This window comes from Panthera leo, chromosome C2, assembly GCF_018350215.1.
Source record: "Panthera leo isolate Ple1 chromosome C2, P.leo_Ple1_pat1.1, whole genome shotgun sequence".
Lineage (NCBI taxonomy): Eukaryota > Metazoa > Chordata > Mammalia > Carnivora > Felidae > Panthera > Panthera leo.
In genome coordinates, this window is record NC_056687.1 from 4,594,213 (window position 1) to 4,608,045 (window position 13,833).

The 13,833-nt window shown below is 50.7% G+C and overlaps 1 protein-coding gene across 7 annotated transcripts in view; it reads right to left on the reverse strand.

Annotated features, from left to right (window-relative positions):
- Positions 1–290: 290 nt before the first annotated feature.
- BACE2 (beta-secretase 2) overlaps positions 291–13,833 on the reverse strand; it is an 89,668-nt gene continuing 76,125 nt past the window's right edge. For 3 of the 7 annotated variants that reach the window (XM_042955028.1, XM_042955024.1, XM_042955025.1), the window contains one exon: positions 295–2,074. In XM_042955028.1, coding sequence (XP_042810962.1) covers positions 1,821–2,074 — 254 coding nt within the window. In that variant the 3' untranslated portion in view covers positions 295–1,820. Of the gene's footprint in view, positions 2,075–10,394; positions 10,563–13,833 lie in introns of those variants that run through there. The other 4 variants (XM_042955023.1, XM_042955022.1, XM_042955031.1 and 1 more) reach the window with 4 other exon arrangements.

Here is a 13,833-nt window from a genome sequence, read left to right on the forward strand (position 1 = left end):
CCTAGCCGAGACCGGACCTGATGATGAGCATCCGATAAGGGAACCCCCCTCCTGCCATCCCATGTCTAGAGGGCCTCCTAACCCGCCATGTTCCAGCTGTTTCCTGAACAGAGCACAGAAGATTCACGCTCTAAGATCAACTCAAACCTTCTGTTGCTGTAGTGTCCACAAGGACACCACGACACGTATACGTGGCCCCACGTCTCTGTGGTTGTCTATTCCTCAGGACGGATGTGCCCTGGTCCAGTGAGCAGAGCAGATGGCTGACCCCCCCCCCCCCCCACCCCACCACGATGTAGCCTATTCTGAATATACGTGACGGTCCAGCCAGAGCAGAAATGCCAGTTAGCCCTCCCAGTAGGATTCCTGCATCCACCCAACTCACCCCAATAGCAATGCAAAGTGAACATGGACTTGGGCACCCAAACAAGAGAGGGGATATTGGCTTTGAGCTGTGAACGCTTCTAATTACATCTGATCACAGCAGGCTGACTGCAGAGCATGAAGGATTTTTTTTTTTTTTTTTTTTGCGAAGAAATTAGTTTATCAAATAAATGATAGCAAGAGGGAGGTTCCCCAAATAAAGATCGCACTGCACACCCACCTCGTCGCCGGAGACCGAACACGCCGAAGGAGAGCAGCGCGCAGGTCACGGATTTGTTCTCGCGGGTTCAGATGGCTACACTGGAGTCTAGGGGTTCTGCAGATGCGGACACATGGTCTGGAAGCACGGGAAAAGCCGAAGTTCCTTCAAGTCCTCCGCACATCTTGTGTCTTCCTTCCCCCTGAGTGTTGGTCACCAGGACGGGCATTCGGCCATTTCCCTACCTTCCTAAAAGGTAATAACCCAACCTACCTTCAGAGATCTGGAAAAAACAAACAACCAAGCTGGCGAAATAGGATCTGTTTTTCTCACCCAAACCCCACTTGTTAATTTTAAGTACGAGTACGCCTGTGGGATGATGGCCAGCTGGGTGACAGAACAGCACCTGTCACTCTCACCCAGCAGGGATGATGATTCTTCCAGCCGAGGGCAACAAGGGCAGCAAGCAAGCTGCCTGCGGCCCCCACCCGGGCGCGGGGCCCCGGGCAAAGTCTCAGCCGAGGTAGCTTCTTATTTTCAGACCCACGGTACTACACAAGTACGAGCACAAAAGAGGAGGCTTCCCTTGATGGACAATACGCTTCCTGTCTTCAGAAGAGGCTGGTGAAGACCGTGGAGGGATGTTCTTCTCCCGGAGGATTCGCGCTCCCATTCAGACCAGAGAGAGACCCAGAAAAGGGTTCTGTTTCCAACTCCGAAGCGGGCAGGATGGTCATATCATCAGGCCCCAGGATGCTCCTCCTGCCGCCATATTGCAAGGCTCCCGTACACTCTGATCCAGGTTGAGGCCTGGCGCAAAATACCCTTCCGTGCAATTAATATGAAAAGCTTCCCATCAGCTAGGAGGAGTTACGAACCATACGTACTCCCTTCTCCAGAGACGGGAAGAAGGGGAGAATGAGCCAAAGCGGGTCTTGGCCGCACACTTAGCCAGTCTGGCATAACCAGTCACAGAAAGCCTGAAGCCCAATTCACTCTGTTTTGGTTTAGAATGAGGTGTTTTTTATTATAATTTTTCTTGGAAGTGAGGGAGAAGAAGGAAGCTTTAAAATCAAGAATCAAAATACAGTGAATCTGGAAGGCATCTGGGAGCAGAACAGATTTAAGACTAGTGGTTACAGGAAGGAACCCTGCCTTATGACCCCGGCTGCTGCACCTGAAACGGAATTCTCCTAACAGAGAGTTCAAGGTCGCGCACGAGCTCGGACCCTGCTCTTCATTTCCAGCGATGCCGGACGAGCGAGGACTCGTCATTGACAACCTCGGGGTCCGGGGGCAGGCGCCGACACCGGAAAGGAAGTAGCAGCAGGACGATCAGGGTAAGAAGGATGATTCCACACACGCTCATGAGAGTGTAGGAGACAATCCACAAAATGGGCTCGTTCAAAGGCAGGGCGGGGACGCAGTTGCTGGCTATGTCGTCTGTTGAGAAAGGCCCAGAAATTTCAGACACTGGAGCACCGGCAATTTCTGGGGAGACAGAAAGGGGGAAAATCCACAGCTGTGAGGGGCGCAGCCCGTCTCCGCCGTGTAACGAGAGAGAGAACGCCTGCTCTGTGAGACCGCGGCCTCACGGGTCAGGAGCCAGTGGCTCAGGCAGGGGACCTCTGCGTCAGCACATTGTCACGGCGTTCAGTGCCCGCACCCGAGCACGGCACGTCCCGCGGTCTGCAGGTACTGCACCCACGTGGGGGAGAGCGACGGGCAGAAGGGCACATCCAGAAGCCTCGGGGGCCCCGGCGAGGCCTGGCAGGGCCGCGGGGCCCGGCGGGCGAGGGTGCATCGCCCAGCGCCTGGGGAGGACGACCGAGACGGGGCGGCTGGGAGGGAAGGAGGGGAAGAAGTAGGGAGGACAGTGGTATCCACGGCCAGGAGCTCGGCAGAGCCTGCCCGAAGCTCGGGGATGTCTCCGGTGCAGTCCACCTGACTTCATGCCGCCTTCACGTCAGCCTGCCCCACACTCCCGCTGGGCTCCAAGACCAGCCGGCCAGACCGGCCTGCCCAAGAGAGTCTTCCCTGCCCCGCGTCCCCCCTGCAGTGTGTGAAGGGCCCAGAATCAGGAACGGTATGTGAGTGCAACACTGAATTCGCACGACGTCAGGAGGGTTCGTTCATTCATTCGTTCGTTCGTTCATTCGTTCGTTCCTTCCTTCCTTCCTCCCTCCCTCCCTTCCTTCCTCCCTTCCTCTTTCTTTTTTCTTTCTTTTTTTTTTTTTAAGTAGGCTTCATGCCCAGGGAGCCCACCCAGGTGGGCTCAGTCAGTTAAGCGACCAACTTTGGCTCAGGTCATGATCTCACGGCTCATGAGTTCAAGCCCCGCGTCGGACCCTGTGCTGACAGCTCGGAGCCTGGCGCCTGCTTCGGATTCTGTCGCTCTCTGCCCATACCCCGCTCGCTCGTGCGCTCTCTCTCAAAAATAATATAAACATTAAAAAAATTTTAGGGGCGCCTGGGTGGCTCAGCCGGTTAAGCGTCCGACTTCGGCTCAGGTCATGATCTCACGGTCCGTGAGTTCGAGCCCTGCGTCAGGCTCTGTGCTCACAGCTCGGAGCCTGGAGCCTGCTTCGGATTCTGTGTCTCCCTCTCTCTCTGACCCTCCCCCGCTCATGCTCTGTCTCTGTCTCAAAAATAAACGAACATTTAAAAAAAAAATTTTTTTTAATTAAAACAAATTGTAGGCTCCATGCCCAGAGCAGAGCCCAACACGGGGCTTAAACCCATGACCCTGAGATCAAGACCTGAGCTGAGATCAAGAGTCAGATGGTTAATGGACCGAGGCACTCGGGCGCCCCGGAGAGGATTTCTCAAAGCAAGTCTGGGGGGTTATCAGTACTGCATTTCTCTACCATCAGATTTATCTGCCCCTTTCAGAAGCACAGAATTTATGTGGCACTTTACGTTTTACTTGGAAAAAGAGAAAGGTCTTGCCACCCACTTCACCCATGTTTAATCGCAGAGATGCATATTGAGGCCCCCAAAAAAACTGTCACTAAACATTTGATTTTTCTGTAACTGGAAGCCTCAAGACCCTAAGGTCTGCCACATAACATCTTTTTTTGGTGAGGAAAGAAAAAGTCAAACTAACAATGGAATGATGGCCTTAGAAGAAGGGTTTAAAATGGGGGAAGAAACAGACGTGATTGGAACATTTTCCTGCTCATGGGGATTGTGTGTGTGTGTGTGTGTGTGTGTGTGTGGACTCACAGCGTCCTCTGAGTCAGCTGGGAGAGCGCAGCAAGGGACCAGAGCCTGTGTGTACCCAGGAACACAGGGGCGCTGGCCTCCTGTCCGTCCAGACGGCAGGTGCCGCGGCTGTGGTCACCATTTAAACAACAAACTCTTTGGCCATTTATATTTCTATTATAATTTCTGCCTTTTTCTCCTGAGCCGTAAGAATCCTTCACGTAGTAGAAACAAGTGGCAAGTGCCTTTCCAGAGCAGGTCCTCTGTCTTTTAAAAAGCGTGTTTACTTTATAAATTGGGAAGCATGCTTAGCGCACGTACCAAAACCAGCACCAGTGCAGAACGTGAGGCGATGAAAATCACCTAAAACCACTTTTGCTTCAAGATGGAGTAAGAGGGGCCGCATTTACCCCCCCACACACCTGAAACAACTAAAATACTGGACAAAATATGTGATGAAACCAAGATTCTGAAGGTATTGCAAACTGCGCAAGGAGCCTAAGTCCCGAGGGATAGAGGAAAGTGGCCTTGAGAACGTTTCTGGGTTGTGGTGCAGGGAGGGGGACACGGGCAGAGGTGGGCAGCCTTCGGGGCAGGGGCGGGGCAGGGCTGGGAGGTCCAGGCAGGACTGAGAGGAGGGGCAGGGCAGAGGGGCAGGGCTGCGGGGACAGGGCAGGGCTGGGAAGCAGGGCAGAAGGGCAGGGCTGGGGGTGGGGGGCAAGGCAGGGCTGGGGACTGCTGGGGTTCACAAGGGCAGTGAAGGGCAGGAGGCAGCTGTAGACAGAAATTCCACACACCTCCAGAGGGCCCCCGCTGAGCCTTCAGCAGAGAGCTGACAAAATTGAGCGGAGGGCCCAAGATCCACTTGAAAGGCCTAGAAGGAACAGGGCTTGGAGCTCCCGTGCAGAGCTGACTACTGTATCTACCGCCAACCGCTTTCTGTCTACACTGTGTCCCAGTGGAAAAAAACCCAAACCCAACTCGCAGGGCATGAGTCAGAGTACTAAGGGTCTCTCCTCCATCACAGGGAAAGGAACCATAGACTGCACAGCGCTCTGGTCTGATCTTAGAGGCTTAAAAGCAACACGGGCCACGGGCGCCTGGGTGGCTCAGTGCGTTGAGCGTCCCACTCTTGGTTTCAGCCCAGGTCATGATCTTGTAACCGCTTTTCTAAAACGCGGGGATCGCGTTATGGCAGATGGAACCCACGATCAGGGCTGACAGCAGTCCCAGCACCCGGTTGATTAGGTCGAGAATGAAACCAAAGGAGGCTGGCTACCCGGGAGGGGCTCCTCCGCAGGAGGCCCGTTTAGACAAACATCCAATATATCCGGAGGCAGTTTATCAGCCTGATTAGTAGCCAAACACATTCTGCAAGAGGCCCTGAGATCGGGAGCCTGCTTTAGGGCCATTCACAGCTGGACGCAGGGTACCTCAGTCTACCTGTTCTGTTTCCTGCAGAAGAGAGGACTTCAGTAGTCAGTAGGGGACTCTGATGAAAAATAGTAAAGGCAGAATTCCATCATGGTCCAAGCCACGTTCCGACACATATATAGTCCTTACAGACCACTTCCTAGGAAACAGTCCTTGGCTGGGTTTTAAGTCGGTCGGGTCCTAGTTTCGGCCGGCTCCCAGTGGAGGTCCCAGGGCCAGAAGCAGCCAGACCAGGGATGTGGAGGGGATCACATCAGACCAATGAGGAGGAAATCTCTTACGGCAGTCGTGAAGGTTGGCAGCCGTCCTGGTGACTTAGGTGGCCGTCCCGTGCCCAAGACAGACAACGTCGTACAAGGACAGGAATAAAGAGAGGGCATCCAGCTCCTGGGTCTTACTACCAAATCGGCCGGGGTCCTAACTTCCAGCCAAAGGGCGGGCTTTGTCCTCCCCGTGGAGCAGCCCTGGACTAGAGGATTACAGCCCGAGCGATTGACATCAAAGTGTTCCATTAGGACCAAACTTCTCAAAAAGCCCCTGAAATGAGAGTAAAGGAAGAAGAGAGAGGACTCACTTGGTTCACACCGAGGCGCAGAGCCCAGAGGATGGAAAGACTCACAGCCCCACGTAAGGGCACCGAAACGATGAAATTACGGAGTGGGGTTCGTGAGCAAACGGCTAAGAAAGAATTCTTGCGACGTCTCTGGTGCAAAAGGTGATTTTCTTCCAGCTCGGGGACAGGACCCGGGGCAGAAAGAGCTACACCGGGCTTGTGAGGAGTGAGTGGCCATATACTTCTAAGTTAGTGGGGGTGAGGGGCGGCGTAAGTCTCTAAGGAACTTGGAAGCTAGGATTTCAGGACCTTGAGGGGCTCGCTGCTGCTAAGATGAGGTTACCTTCGGTCTTTGATAAAACAAAAACACCAAGGCAGTAAGGCAGCCAGGAGCTCCCTGAGCAAGGTCACACTCAGCACGTGTCAGTGTCAGCGGGCTGCGAGCTGTAAGGAGATTTAACTTCAGCTACATTTCTCTTGCCTTTGTTTCCCTCATCAATCTCGGGGTTCCCGAGATCAAGCCCCAGGCTATCAACACAGAGCCTGCTTGGGATTCTCTCTCCCTCTCTCTCTGCCCCTCCCCTGCTCCCGCTCTATTTTTTTCTTTAATTTTTTTTTTTTAACGTTTATTTATTTTTGAGACAGGAAGAGACAGAGCATGAACAGGGGAGGGTCAGAGAGAGGGAGACACAGAATATGAAGCAGGCTCCAGGCTCTGAGCTGTCAGCACAGAGCCCGACGCGGGGCTAGAACTCGCGGACTGCAAGATCATGACCTGAGCCGAAGTCGGCTGCCTAACCGACTGAGCCACCCAGGTGCCCCTCCCGCTGTATTTTCTAAAATTAAAAAAATAAGCATTAAGGAAAAAAAAAAAAAAAAAGCAAGACAAGGCAGGACTCTAACTTAAATGTGACCCAGGAACAGATCTCAAGCATATTTGCAGGAATACAGGAGTATTCAGCACTGTTTTGGATACCTGGAGCCAATTTTAACATGCTGGGGCTTAAGTCACCAACAGGCAATTCTCACACCCCAGCTGGGTGTCCACGAATTCAACTCAATTCTGACACTGTCTACCCGGAAGCAGCATCAGATCCCACAGGTGAAGGGCTCAGTCCTACAAAGCTGTCCCCCAACCCCCGACCTTCAGACATCAGTTAAAAGCCCAGGTTGTTACCTATGCTTCTGACTGATGAACTACAGACCGGAGGTACCAACCACCCCCACCTTGAGCTTCATTCATTTGCTAGAGAGGCTCAGGGAACTCAGAGAGACTGGGTACTTACTGAATTACTGGTTTACTAGAAAAGGACAAAACTCAGGGGCAGCCAGATGGAAGAGGTGGCCAGGGCGAAGTGTGGGGGTAGGGGGAGGAGCCTCCGTGCCTGCAGGTGCCGCTCTCACCATATTTCTACACATCCACCTGCCCCGAACCCTCTCCTTTTGGATTTTCATAGTGGGTTCGCTGCACAGACCTGATGGATGAAGTCACTGGCCAGTGGAGATGGCTTGGGTGACCAGCCCCTCCCTCCCTGCAGGCCAGGGGGAGGGACGGGAAGTTCCAACACTAATCACAGGCCAGCCCCACCCTTCGATGCTTTCCAAAGTCACCTCACTAACATAACAAAAGACAACACTCCTCCTTGGAAATTCCCAGGGTTTTAAGGAGCTCTGTGCCAGAAATGGAGGCAAATACCAAACACATATTTCTTGTAACCTGTAACATCACAAGCATCCAACAAGGTGGAATTCACAATGTCTGGCCTCCAATAAAAAAAAAAAAAGAAAAAATCACCAAGTGTGCAAAGGAGCAGGAAAACACAATTCATAATTCACACAGAAGTAGAAAAACGCAGTTCATACCAAGGGGGGAAAGAATCAATCCTATGAAACTTGGCAAAGGAATGACACCCATGGTGGAATTCGTAGACAGGATATTGAAACAGCTACTATAACTGCGTTCCACTCAGGACGCTGGAGGGAATATCGGGCGTGAATAGAGACACAATAGCTATAATCATGTCAGACGTGTTAAACAGACAGACAGCAGCTATAAGACCTAAGTCAAATTTCTAGAGATGAAAACCGCAATGTGCAAGAGGAGAAATGCACTGCATGATATTAATGGAATATGTATCCGCAGGAGAAAAAGACCAGTCAACTCGACAACTTGAAACTAACCATGAAACACAGAGAGGGCAAAATCCTGAAAACATAAACAGAGAACGTCGGTAAACTGTAGGGCCACACTCAGAGGACCCAGATGAGGGGAGGGATGGGAGGCAGAAAACATATCTGAAACAATGATACCCCAAACCTTTCCAAACTTCAAGGAACCAGCAAGGTCACAGATCCAAGAGGCTCAGAGATCCCCAAGCATAAGAAGCACGAAGCAGATTACACCAGTGAACTGCTGAAAACTGGTGACAAAGGGAAAATCTTAAAAGCATACAAAGCAAAACGAAACATTCTGTACAAAGGAACAAACAGAATTAGAGCGACTTTCATGTCAGGAGTAACACAAGCGACAAGACTGTGCGGTGACAGCTTTCAAGTGCCGGAAGGGAAAACCTTGTCAATCTAGAATTCTGTACCAAGCAACAGGGTCTTTCAAAGTGAAGATAAAGATGTTTTCTGACATACACCAGCTGCAAGAATTTATCACAAGAAGAGACACGCACAGCCTTAAGAAAGAAGGAAATTCTGGGACACCTGGGTGGCTCAGTCAGTTAAGCATCCTAACTCTTGACTTCAGCTCAGGTCATGATCTCAGGGTCATGAGAACTGAGCCCCCGCATCAGGCTCTGCACTAGCAGCAAGGAGCCTGCTTGGGATTCTCTCTCTTCCTCTCTCTCTCTCTCTCTCTCTCTCTGCCTGTCCCTGGCTCTCTCTCTCAAAATAAACTTCACACACACACACACACACACACACGGATAAACCTGGAGGACATTATGTTAAGTGACATAAGCCAGACAGAGAATCTGGCTGGATCTCACCTACACGTGGAATCTAAAATAGTTCAACTCAGCAGCAGAGAGTAGAATTGTGGGGGTAGATCTTAAGTGAAGGAAGGAAGGAAAGAAAGAAGAAAGGAAGAAAAGAGAAGAGAAAAGAGAAGAAGAAAAGAAGGAAGGAGGGAGGAAGAGAAGGAAAGGAAAGGAAGGGAGGGGAGGGAAGGGGAGGGGAGGGGAGGGGAGCGGAGGGGAGGAGAGGAAAGGAGAGGAGAGGTGAGGAAAGGAGAGGAAAGGAGAGGAAAGGAAAGGAAAGGAAAGGAAAGGAAAGGAAAGGAAAGGAAAGGAAGAAGGAAGGAAGGAGGGAGGGAGGAAAAAGGAAAGGGAAGGGAAGGAAAGGATGGAGACAGTACCTTTGTGAGGTAGGTGATGGATATGTTAGCTTCCAGGGATCATTCCACAACATACACATCTATCAAAGCATCAAGTTGTATACCTTAAATGCATATAGCTTTCATCTGTCAATTATATCTCAATAAAGCTGACCAAAAAAAGGAAGAAACCATCACAGGCAACTGCACCAAAACCACGGCAAAGCCAGCCCTTCGAGCAGAAATCGGTGATGTCGGATGGAAACTGGGATCCACACAAAGGGAAGACGAGCCCAGACTCGGTGACCACATGGGCAATTATAACGTCTCTCCTTTTCATTTTAAACACTGAAGAAGATAACTGGCTGAAAGCAAAAATAACACCAGTGTAGGGGGCGGTTTCTAACACATGCCTAAGTAAAACGTGTGACAGCAACATCGGGGGACAGGATGGCGAGAGACCATGCAAGAACACTCTAGGTCCCTTTCCTACCCGAAGCGGTCCCCTGTGTCAATCAAAGCCGCAGGCTACGAACCCTGTGGCAACCACCACCACACAACAGCCACAGCTCATAAACTCGCCGAGATCAAGAGAAACAAAAATATTCAATCCAAAGGCAGCAGAAAAAGGCGGGGAAGGGAGAGAAGAGGCCAACAGAAAACAGGTAGCAACGCGGGAACAGCATTCATTCCCACATGAATCATCACATTAAATATAATCTAAGCCGGGGGTCGGCAAACATTTCTGGGAAGGATCGGATAGCAAATGTGTTAGGGATTTTGGGGCCGCCTAGGATTCCTGTCCCCTTCTGTCCTGATTATTTTCACACCCCTTTAAAAATGTAAAACCGGGTGCCCGGGTGGCTCAGTCAGTGAAGCGTCCGACTTCGGCTCAGGTCACGATCTCACGGTCCGTGGGTTCAAGCCCTGCGTCGGGCTCTGTGCTGACAGCTCGGAGCCTGGAGCCTGCTTCGGATTCTGTGTCTCCCTGTCTCTCTCTCTAACCCTCCCCCATTCATGCTCTGTCTCTCTCTGTCTCAAAAATAAATAAAACATTAAAAAAATAAAAAAATAAATAAAAAAAATGTAAAACCATCTTCAGAGGTGGTAGAAAAGACCTCCACCCGCCAGATCCGGCCTGCAGGCTGCCATCTGCCAACCTCGGGTCTCAACGCCCCAGCGACAACGCAGACACCGTGGAATTAGATACGAAGCAAGACCCGACTACTCGCGACCCGTAAGAAGCCCACTTTAAATACAAACACTCAAATACCTTGCAAGTCGCAGGGTGGAAAAAAGACGGGTCAGGCTAACGGTAATCAAGAGAAATGCAGTGGCCGTGTCAGTTATCAGACGCCGCAGACTCAGAGCAAAGAGGACTGCCAGGGACGAAGGCAACTCATTTCCGAAGGGTTCGGGTTCAACGCGCCAACAGGGCACAGCCATACTAAGGGTTTACACGCCTCCTAAGAATTTTGAAATGTAGGAAACAAGAATAAGGAAACTGCAAAAGTTTAGGGAGACCCGCCCTTATCATTCTCAGCAAGAGCGCACGCGGGCAGGAAGGGAGTGCGGGTAGAGGCCACCCCAGCAGCACGACCCGCAAGCTTGACGCAAGCTTGACGTCACTGGCAATTACTCCGCCCAGGCAGCGAATATTTTAATTTTTTTTCACGTCTATTTTTGAGAGAGAGGCAGAGAGTGAGCAGGGGAAGGACAGAGAGAGAGAGAGGGAGACACAGAATCCGAAGCAGGCTCCAGGCTCTGAGCCATCAGCACAGAGCCCGATGCAGGGCCCGAACCCAGGAACCGCGAGATCATGACCCAGCTGAGGTCGGACGCTCAACCGAGGGAGCCACCCAGGCGCCCCGAATATACCTTGCTTTCGAGAGCACATTTAACCAACACAGGCTACATTCTGGGCCACGAAACAAGTTTCAAGACATTGAAAAGAATTCAGTTCAGGGGCGCTTGGGTGGCTCAGTGGGTTAAGCGTCTGACTTCAGCTCAGGTCATGATCTCACGGTTGGTGAGTTCGAGCCCCGCGTCGGAGCCTGCTTCCGATTCTGTGTCTCCCTTGCTCTCTGCCCCTCCCCCACTCATGCTCTGTCTCAAAAATAAAAACACTTAAGAAAGTTTTTTTAATAAAAAAAAAAAAAAAAAGAAAGAAAAGAATTCAGTTCATACTGTGTTCTCTGACCACAGTGGAATTAAGTAAGAAGTCAGAAACAGAGGGGTGCCTGGGTGGCTCTGGCAGTTAAGTGTCCAACTCTTGACTTTGGCTCACTCGTCACGATCTCACAGTTCGTGAGTTCAAGCCCCACACGGGGCTCTGCTTGGGATTCTGTCTCTCTCTCTGCCCCTGCCCCGCTTGCGCACGTGCGCGCTCTCTCTCTCTCTGTCTGAAAATAAGCCTAAAAAATTAAAGAAAGAAAAATCAAAAGAACGGGGCAGTCAAAAAAGTATGTCAACGAACAGCACACATGATATGATTTCACTTAGGTTAAAAGAGAAAACCAAACAACAACAAAACCAAAACCAAGCCCAGATCTCCTAGGTATTTTATCTGTAAAATGGGAGATGGCAATGGTACCCACAAATCAGTCTTAGTGAATGGGGACCAAGCTAATAGAAGGCACTTAGTACAGTGCCTGGGGTAAGGGCAGTGCTTCCTAAGCACCACGTGTTAATATCTTGTTATTTTAAATCTTTCATCAATGTCTTGGGTTAAAATTGTAACTATGTGTTTTCTCGGTTCTATCTTCCAGAAGACCCCGTTGATAATGAGCACCTGAGGAAGATCCATCAACTTACCAACTATAAAAATTATCATGGCTGGGGTCTTTTCTGCCATGGCATGTAAAATAAAGTGATGGTACCGAGACGCCTTTCGAGCAGCCGTGGTTCACTTGGAAGAACATTCTGGAGCTCCAGGACAGGCATTCTAGACCCAGGGCCATTTTGTGCTGCAACTACACGAAAACCTCTTACTAACTACCCCAGGCCTCGGTGTTCTTTTGAGACTGCATGATTCATGTCTTTGGGGCCCCTTGGCTTTGCAGTCCTTTGATTATATTCTAAGTAGATGGCAGAGGCCTCGCTCTGAAACTCTGTTCTTAACAGCTAACTTTCCTATTTTTAAACATGAATATGTACCAGATGATCCACTTTCAACCTGCACAAGGAAATTCACAGCGAAACGACTGCCACAATCCATGGTACGTCTCAAGTTGTAAAAGCTCAACTCTATACAGCTCTTGGGTGTTAAATGTCTCAATCTATAAAAAGACATGAGTGGTATTTCAGAAGCTTTGGATACATTAAGAGAGATCTGTCAATCTTAACGCTCTGTTATCCTTCTAGCTCTAGGACACTTGGCCCAGCCAACACAGAGGCATCTGAAAGCGCACCGGCCTTGAACGTCCGTCTGTCTGTCTGCTGCTGACTTGTGAGACTATCTGTACGCTGAAGCCCCAGGCCGGCCAGCACTATGACACGCGGTGACCACCGCCGTATTTATCCGGCTCCGATCTGAGACCAGAATAGTGATTCTTTGTAGGGGTTGGGGGGGGGGGGGTGAGGCGAGGAGAGGCAGGGCAGCACAAGAGAAGCATCTGTGGATCTTTTTCCAAAATAACCATCACCCTCCCACCTACCACCATTCTGATACACCCTGGCTGAAAAAGGAGGGGAGGGTGTGGGCCATCCTGTATTTTAAAAAGCTCCCCGGCAAAGTCCTCAAAGAGCTCCCACTCGCTGCTCTCCTTCCCACCCTGTCCCAACCCTTAGAGACAAGCCGAATCCCATGGCGGAGTGTGGTGTGACAAACACCAATTGTTACGGAAACCCAATAAAAGACATCAAGAGAAAAGGGAAGCTCCCAAAGGTTTGGGCTCCACCAACTGCTAGCTGGCACCGAGAGAGAACGTCCTCCTCCTCCCACACAGAGAAAAGATGATAAACTCATATTTTTAAATATGTAGATGAGCCCGGAAATAGGTGCTAGGACTGGGGATCCAAAGCCCAGGGACAGGGGTGCGGAGGGGGATGGGAAAAAGACTTGACCCCGGCACCACGGAGGGGGCTGGTAGAGGCTGGCTCGCTGGGGGAGGGAGCCGGGAAATTTCTGCCAACCAGGAAGCCGGACTCTGCCCGAGGTCTGGGGGCCGGAAGGGCAAGGAAGAACCTCCTGCGAGAAGCAGAGCTTCCCTGCCACCGCCTGGAGCAGGGCTGGCATCGAAATTTACACAGCTTGGTGTAGAAATCCTGAAGTGCTCATCGCCTCACACTCAGCAGAAACAAATGCAAAATTGGTTTATGGCAACATTTTTACAACCCAAGGTGCACTGAACTCTCTCCAAAGGGAAAAAAAAAAAAAGCTTTCCCACTAAAGATAAGCTCACAACAAGTAGTTGCAAACCAAGTGAGAAGAAAATCTGCCACGAGAGAACAGCAGACACAAAACCAAAGAGATCAGCTCTCCGTAAACGATAGGAAAACAGAATATGCTGGAGATTACACAATAGCAGTGTTTAAAAACTCACTAAAATACTACCAAGGCTTTTTAATCAGGCTGATTGAAAGGTTCATAAAGGAAAATAAAATTGAGAAAGAACAGCGGGGGGAGGGGGGGTGCGCCTGGGTGGCTCAGTCAGTTAAGCGTCTGATGCTTGATTTCGATTCAGGTCATGATCTCACCGTTCATGAGATCAAGCCCCTCATCCAGCTATCGGCGTA